At 37.6% G+C, this 8,805-nt stretch overlaps 1 protein-coding gene across 2 annotated transcripts in view; it reads left to right on the top strand.

Annotated features, from left to right (window-relative positions):
* The window catches only part of LOC107695956 (NEDD4-like E3 ubiquitin-protein ligase WWP2), a 49,931-nt gene that overhangs the window by 27,720 nt on the left and 13,406 nt on the right, over nt 1-8,805 (top strand). For both annotated transcript variants that reach the window (XM_016496078.1, XM_016496077.1), the window contains exons 11-12: nt 4,635-4,689; nt 6,105-6,186. In XM_016496078.1, the coding sequence (XP_016351564.1) occupies nt 4,635-4,689; nt 6,105-6,186 (137 nt within the window). The remainder of the gene's footprint in view (nt 1-4,634; nt 4,690-6,104; nt 6,187-8,805) is intronic.

Raw genomic sequence — 8,805 nt, 5'->3', positions numbered from 1 at the left:
CAAATCCTTTAAATATAAAAAAACGTACTTACAGTCTGTGAATCAGAAGCACCAGATTGTCCTTGCAAAGTTGGAATTGCCTCACTTTATAGAAACAGACACCGGCATTGTAGGCTACTCTCTCAGGATTTCAAACTTCAGCGTCCTTCCGGATCTTGTAAAGTACGGATTTACGCTATTACCTACTCCCACAAATACGGAAATAGCATCAAAACAAACAATGGTAAGTTAATGAAACTCACACATTATATGGTTGAATAGTTGTGTTAAATGTTGAGATAGCTGTTGTTTGCGTAGGATTTATAGAAATTAGTGAACGTTGGACATGAAAAATGGTGTGATCATATTTAATCCCCCGTTCAGGTAAAACTAGCGCAAGCAACAGAGTGTCCATTTTTAGACATACGCCCGATGCGTCTAGTAAGCCATACTTAGGTCAATTTAAAAAAAAATAATAATTTTTTTTTTAATACAAATAATGCATTATAACGTAGGACAATAGTATTTAATAGTGTATTGAATGTTGTCACAGGTTGATATAACATTATACAGTGATCCAGTGAAAAACTTAAGCCATTTATTGAAATGATCATGCCATAAATAGTGAAATATGTGTAATTTTGGTCAGTTTTATGACCTTATAATAGTTTTATTATACTTAAATGGCATATATTGGTGTTTATTTTACTGTGAGACTTATTACTGCTAAAATAAGTGGTACCACCAGTACTTATAGTGCTATTTTTCACTTAATGCATTATAATGTAGGACAATAGTACTCAATAGTGCATTGAATGTTGCCACAGGTTAGTGATTCAGTGGGAAACTTAAGCCATTTATTGAAATCTGTTTAACTTATAACAGTTTTTTTGTTATTATTATAATTTTTACTACTAAGCCAGTTTATATTATTATGGCATATATTGGTGTTTATTTTACTGTGAGCATTATTACTGCTAAAATTAGTGGTACCACCAGTACTTATTTTTCACTTTTTATTATATATTTACAGTTTATATGTCAAACATGCGCACACTGCACAAATATAGTTTCTCACTGTTTGCACATAATAACCACTCTCCTACACGGTTTCTTTATTTGTTTTTAACAGCAGAATTAATATTTATTAATTTATGGATAAATATACATATAAACCGCTGTGCTGTGCTGCTCATATTTATCACACAGTAAAAATGCCCCGCCCCACGCCCAAAACGGGTTGCCTGTGGATGAGATCCAAAACAAGGACTGGTGGGAGGTTGTCCTGCTCCACTTCACAGTTGCCGAGTGAAAGGAGAGTTTTATAATGACAGGACATGCATTTATACAACACTTTATTCAAAAGGAAGAACCGCTCATTCTGCGCGTCATACGTCATTATGTTATTTTTGCGTCATTGCACATGCGCAGTCCTTTCAGTTACGGGGTTCAAACTGATCAAGTGTTTACATGCACTCTCAATCGTATTAAAAAAGGAATAAACCACCCCCTTCAATCCGATCGAGCTCAATTGGATCGATTAAGGTGTTTACATGAAGGCTTTTCAGTTCGATTGAGCCATCAATCCGATTATAAACGGATTATTTGGTTGCATGTAAACGTAGCCAGTGATGAACGCAAGTGCTTTATCGAGTACCATGAAGCAAGTGACTGGAATTGTGACGCATGAAAAAGAAAAAAAATGTTCTTAAATAAAAGAAAAGAATTTTCTTCCACAACATAGACTGTTGAGGAACCATATAAACCAATGGTAACTTCATTGACCTTGATTTGCAACATAAAAATGTTTTTTTTTTTTTTTTTTTTTTTTAAGTCACAAAAATTCGGAATCCTTGTGGTAGCCTCCAATAACACTGTAGGGTTGAAATTTTGAATTTCCAAGTATTTCAATGAGTGCCCTATAAAGGGTTAAGGGAAAACTATTAGTTAATACTGAATATGTGTTCCCTATGCTAAAGAGTTACTGTGTTTTTTATCTTCTTTTTTTGGAAAGATGTTTTGTCAGCTGAACAGTCGACATGTTGTCGAGTCACGTTTATTTATATAGCACTTTATACAATACAGATTGTTTCAAAGCAGCTTCACACCATAAACGAGAAATCAACAGCATTAATATTGCCAAGTTCTTCAATTATGAAACAAATACAATTGCAGGCGTAAAACAGCTCTAAAAAGACAATAGTGTAATTATTCAGCTCAGTTTAGTTTAATGTTGATTCAATTTAGTCCAATACCAGTACAACACGCTGTACTTCTGTCCCTCACAGCCTCCTCTCCCTCATTCCTGTCAAACATTAAAAATGGCGCTTCCTGACTCATAACATAATTTATTTTGGGGTGAACTGTTCCTTTAAGAGCAAGGAAAGTTTTTATTCTGTTGCCAATTATATGGACAATCGAGTCTTCTATGTCTTAGTGAGTGATCCTGTTTTCTTTTGTCTCTCTCTTCTTCTTTTTTAATGTATTCGCTCACCCTCTCTCTCTATGCCTTTATTTTGTTCTTCTTCTCCATTGGTTTCTTTGAGGCTTGGTTTGGGTCTAATGGCTGTGCAGAGGGAGTGAAGATGATGTCATGGTTTTCTTTAATTTTTTTCCTACCATTTTTAGTCATAGAAACTGCTGAGGGTGGGGCATACTGACACACGCACTAGTTTTTAACATCCCCCTCATTTTTGACCTTCTTTAGCCCAACTAAGGCATACAACTGGTAATGCTTCATAAATGAAGATGTGAGATATCAAGCACCACTGATATAATGACTTGCTGGAAAAAAGGACAAAACTGTGGTAAAATGGCCATTGTGAGATGCCAGTTTAAAGTTTGCTTAGTCAGAGCTCTTGGCTGCTAACGTAGGAACGCCTCTTGAGTTTAAGGCGAATGCAGTGACACGGTAAAGGCCCATAGTAAAATGGCAAGCACTCATGGTCTTCAGTGGTCATTGCATTTTTAGTGCTTTCCTCAAGCTAGAGTAAATTGAAAAGATGAATGGATTTTTTTTTTCTGAGAGATTCTTTATTTTTCTAACTATAACATCAACACTTCCTTTAAAAGTGAAGTGATTAGATGTTGAAATACTTTCTCTTATACCAGCTTACTATGCAGAGACAACTGTAATGAAGCCTTTATGGGTTGATTTCCTTAAAAACTATAAATACTCTGGCTCTGCGACTCTATGAGAGCATTACTCTGTTTGCTAGAACATCCCAGCCTACCCAACACAATAACATTGGCTCAGCCGATGGGGTGAGTTTGGGGCAGGGAGATGGCAGATGATTGGGGGAACTAGGTATTCTTTTAGCTACTCCATTTAATGATGCTTGTGTCACAGAAATTACTCACTTCACCTTTATATAATACGTATACTGGATAAGAGAAAATTGGAATTACATTATATGAATTGTTAAAAATATATGCAGATGATTAAGCACTAGACTTAGTCTAGAGGCAAGTATAAAAAAATACTTCCTAGAACCTAATATTCATGTTTTTTTTTTAATGTGCATATTTGTTTTATTTTATGTTATTTATTTATTTTTAATTGTCTTTATTAAAAAATGCTTAATGATGTGCCCTGTTTTAAAACAGACTGTTCCATACAGGAACACCATGGCGGCAATCTTAAACGTTTCATAGGGGACCATTTTAAAGTGACAACCTTAATTTTGTGAAGATAAAGTTGAAAATTAAAAATAGATGTTTGTGGAAACGTAAGCATTAAATTCTCTTAAAAAAAAAAAAAGCATATAGTTTTATGATGTCTGGCTCAAGGTTTAATGTCAACCCTGTTATCTTTCTGAAGGTATAGTTGCATTCCAGCATGGATTCAAATAGTTTAATTTAGCCTGTGAGTAATGTCATCTTTAAGGTAAAGAGCAGTTTTTAAATCTACTCCATACTTTTTTTTACTATGTTCACGGTATAAATGCACAAACATGCCCACAGAGTTTGCGCTCGCCTGTTTTTCATATATAATTATGTCCATCTAAAGCACACACACTGGGTGGATGTTTTTGGTGTACAAATAAATGAAATTTCCGTGCACCAAACACACACACATGCGCACAGAGTAAACACAGCCATGGTGGGGGAATAAAGGTGCTTTTGTCCGGTGGGGGGCTGGGCCATCTGGAGTGCTCATGAATGTTCACTTCAGTCCGCTCAGACATCGCACCTCCCTGTGTACTTTCACAGCTCTGCTAGAAGAGGACGGAGGCATGGGTGGGGTCGGGATTGGGCGGATGGAGACAGGGTGGGGCTTTCTAGCAGCCAGTGAGATCACTGGAACACTGCATGCATATGTGTGTCAGTGTGTGTGTCTTTCTCTGCCTGTAGCAGGCATGTAGTGTTTGGACGGCACTGACTAGGCACTCGAACACCTCCGTCAGTCTCTGTTCTGAGAGCGGGAGGCAAACGCTGTCATCTGTTGGGTTCAGCACCTTCTAGAAACACCCAGCACATTGTCTCACAGGGTTTCTTGCAGTACCAGCAGCTGTAATGTGTATGGTCCTGGTGTTTTTTGGGTTGGTAGTTCATTTCAACAGGTTTCTGTGGGTTCTGCTGTGAGGGGGGTGTTACACACAAAAGGTTCAGAAAGTGTGTCCTAACTACAGTCTCTCTGTGTTTGTCTGTCACAGTCGTCTGGAGGTGTGGTGGAGAATGACCCGCTCGGGGCTCTTCCTCCAGGCTGGGGTAAGTCCTCATTCATGCTTAATCTTCAGGTCAGCTGTCTTTTATGAGGTCACTGTGAGTTTGACGTTAACTTTAGTCGTAGAGAGAGGCCTATAATCTTTTAGGCCTAGGACTACTTAATATTTAAAACTTTAATACTACATCTACTGATCAATAGTAGGATTTGGTGGCTCGCTAAAATAAAATAAACGTAGCACCCAGCAGCATTAAAACTGTGTGCTCACAAGGAGTTGAACACAGAGGCCGAAACAGAGATGAAAGTAAATTTGCAACCATTTTTCTCACAAAGCGGCTATGCACATCCATGTAGTAGAAAGGGTTAATGTAGAGGCAGCAGCAAAATAAACCTCAACAGGGTGATCAGGACCTGTCCGATCATTATCCCAGTTATTAATAAATACATAAATAGCCATGAAATATAGTTTGGAGCTGAAATTAATGCTTGGGACTGTGGAGTGATACAAGTGACAGGGTGATACAACTAGCAGGGTGTAGGAAGATGGTTGATAGGGACAGCGATCAAAAGTACAGAACATTTTGTGTTTCAGTATAGGAAGGCATGTAATAAATAATTTTAATTATTACATTTATTACGGCATGTGCTTTTATTGTCAACTAATTAAAACCACACCTTAATATCATTTGTTGGACACTTCAAATTAAAAATGTGTATGTATTCATATAAAAACAAAACAAATATTGGTTGAAGAGAAGTCGTATTTAAATGTTTCTTTCTGTTAAAAACGGTAAAGCTGCGTCAGTGCTTTCTTTCTTGAGAAGTTCAGTACATCGAGTTCAGCAGTATAACATTGCGAAATGGAGCTGGGAAATCTCTGTGATGAGAGGGTTAAAAAGGGGGGGAAAATCAGAAAAAGAGAGTGTTGTGTGAGCAGTAATGTGAGGGCTACTGTGTGCTTTAATGAAAACAAGATGTTAGACGTGGAGTGAATGAGGGGGTTCTTGCAGAGGGCTGCGTCTCTCTGTGTGGAAAAGCAATTGGCCAGCAGATTTTCTCTTCTCTTTTTCGATCTCTAAAACGTTAAGGTTTCTTTCTGTCTGTTGAAGTCTGTTAAACCCAATTGAAAAGCTGAAAAGTGAAATTCGAGAAGGTATGTTGGAGCAGGCGCTAGTGAGATGCCCCACTGACTCGTCAGTTTTCAGTCAGCTCTGTCAGATTTGACACTCACTTACCCATCAGCCTGTAGAGAGATAAACAGAGGATCACTTTAAATTTGATATTTTTCAATATGTAAGAGAATTGGTCAAGAATCAGTGAATAACATAAATTGAAAAAAGAGCACTACAGTAATTTTGTTAAAAAGAATAATGTAACTGTATACGTGTTGTAATGCATTTCTGACCATTCTGCCAAATATGTATGCTGAAAATGTTACTATTTCTTTTCTTTCTCTCAGAGAAACGTCAGGACAACGGAAGAGTGTACTATGTCAATCACAACACTCGAACGACGCAGTGGGAGGACCCTCGAACCCAAGGGTAATCATGTCCTCCTGTCATGTGACCCATGCGGCCCACAGCAAATGATCTGCAGATTCAAGTGGAGTTTGTCAGAGCGCTCTGTGTGTGTGTGTGTGTGTGTGTGTGTGTGTGTGTGTCTTGTTTAAGCGTCAGTTTACCAATGTTGGGGAAGTTACTTTGAAACTGCAAAGCTACGAGCTGCTCATACTTGAGCTACAGTTGAGCTACCCTTTTGAAAATATAGTTGGCAACATTGCAAGTTACTAGTGAAAAGGTTAGCTAACAACGTTAAAGCTACATGCAGTATGTGACTGCATGTAGCAGTGAACAAGCAGTGTTTTTCATCTGGCACACATGACCTGTCTAAAATATTTAAATTAATTTTCATTTGGAGCTGAATAATGTCATGCCATGTAATGTGCCAAAAACAGCTGCAGTGCAACTTGTCGGAAAAGTGGGCAAGAGTTGTCTAAAATTGGCAGTTATAATCTGATTGGCTGATTGGCCTGCTACCCCAGGATGCATGTTTCACCGCCCACTTGGAAACCAAGTCCCGTTTGCTGTCAAAATAAGCTCTTCTGAGGAAGTCTAAGTTTGTCTGCAAGTACGCTTTCTGATGTCAGGTTTGCCCACTCCTAAATATGGTGTAACAAACGAACTGCCCTTTTTATGCCTAGCTCAGTAAAACTACTGTGAAAGCGGAGTTATTTTTAAGGTAGCTGCGTTAGTTGCTTTGTGTAGTTGCCTGCTCAACCAAAATGAATACCACACATTATCAAACTCATCCACTTAAGCTGCAAAACATTGTTTGCTCATTTTAATTTTGACATTTTTTATTTGTTCATTGCGTTTTAGATTTGACTGAACAACATCATGTTATGTAGTGTTAAGTGTCCAGCAGGGTGCGCTGCTCTCACTGCCCTCCTCCATTTGCAGGATGATCCAGGAGCCGCCCCTGCCACCGGGCTGGGAGATGAAGTACACGGCAGAGGGGGTGCGATACTTTGTGGACCACAATTCTCACACCACCACCTTTAAAGACCCTCGGCCAGGCTTTGAGTCGGGGTAAACACTATCACACGCTATAGCTCAGATTGCATGCTTTGATTGTATGTGAAGGCAGGAGCTGTTCATTCACTGCAAACAGAGGAACAGACAGATGCAGTAGATCAAGAACCTGATGGTAATGGGGATCCACGGCAACTCTCCAGTTTGTGGAGGGTTCAAACCCACTAGGGACAGCAGATGTTTGATGCAGTGTAGGTGTATGACACATGCTAAAGTTTAAAATTCATATATATAATCTATATGTGCACTACCTGTCATTGTTCCTCCTATGATTTTAGATGTTTTTTGAAAGAAGTCTTTTATGCACACAATGGCTGCATTTATTTGATCAAAAACAAACAAACAAAAAAAGTATAATTTGTGAAATATTATTACAATTTAAAATAGCTGTGAATATATTGTAAAATGTAATATATTGCTGTAATCAAAGCTAAATTTTCAACATCAGATTCGTTCTAATACTCTGATTTGGTGCTAATTTATTATGAATTATTATTGGTGCTCTGTTATTAATAATTGTTCTCATTAGTATCAATGTTAAAACATTTTTGCTGCTTAATGTTTTTGTGGAGACTGTTTTTTTTTTTTCAGATGAATATAAATTTAAAAAGAACAGCATTTATTTGAAATCTTTTGTAACATAATAAATGTCTTTACTGTCACTTTTAATCAATTTCATATGCCCTTGCTGAATAAAAGTATTCTTTTCTTTTTTTATCTTACCTCAAACGGTTTCCACAAAATATTATTCAGCGAAAACTGTTTTCAACATTGATAATAATCAGAAATGTTTCTTGAGCAGCAAATCAGCATATCAGAATGATTTCTGAAGGATCATGTGACACTGAAGACTGGAGTAATTATGCTGAAAATTCAGCTTTGATCACAGGAATCAATTATTTTTAAATAAAGTATTTATTTTTGAATTGTAAGAACATTTTACAATATTACTGATTGTACTGTATTTTTGATCAAATTAATGCGTAAGCAAAAGCAGAACAGAAGGGACTTTTTCAAAAACATTAAATAATCTTAATTATTCCAAACTTTTGACTGGTAATGTATAATTTGTTTATACTGTATGTCCTCATACAGAATATTAGTGTTATTTTTTTCTTTCTTTGTTTCTCTCAAAATCTCCTTTGTGTCTTTCATGCATCTTTTTGTTGTCTTAAATGCTTCATTCCTCAGATTTTCCCTCTCTCTAAAGTGGAGTGACCTGTCTTGTGCTTGTTAACACAGCTGTGCAGCTCAACACAAGACACCCTGTAAATTACAATGCTTTCTCTGATCTGCATCGCACACTCTGTCTTCAGTGATGTGTCACTTTGACCTGTTTCTGGAAGTTGTGTCATGGCTGACTTTATTCTGCCATTTGTCCTGTTTTCATTGCTCATGTCCGGGGGAGAGCTTATGTTGACCTGACGTCTGAGTCAGCATCTGAAGCGCCACACTCATGGAATAAATGACATCAGGATGTTCTCATAGTGCTTTGGCTTTATTTTCTTTGTCTTCCTGTTTAGCTCAAGACAGGGTGGCTCTCCGGGTGCGTACGACCGCAGCTTCAGG

The sequence above is a fragment of the Sinocyclocheilus anshuiensis genome, unplaced genomic scaffold, assembly GCF_001515605.1.
Source record: "Sinocyclocheilus anshuiensis isolate Anshui unplaced genomic scaffold, SAMN03320099.WGS_v1.1 scaffold626, whole genome shotgun sequence".
In the NCBI taxonomy this organism is placed as follows: domain Eukaryota; kingdom Metazoa; phylum Chordata; class Actinopteri; order Cypriniformes; family Cyprinidae; genus Sinocyclocheilus; species Sinocyclocheilus anshuiensis.
Note: the sequence above shows the minus strand (reverse complement) of the source record. Positions and strands in the feature narration are given on the sequence as shown.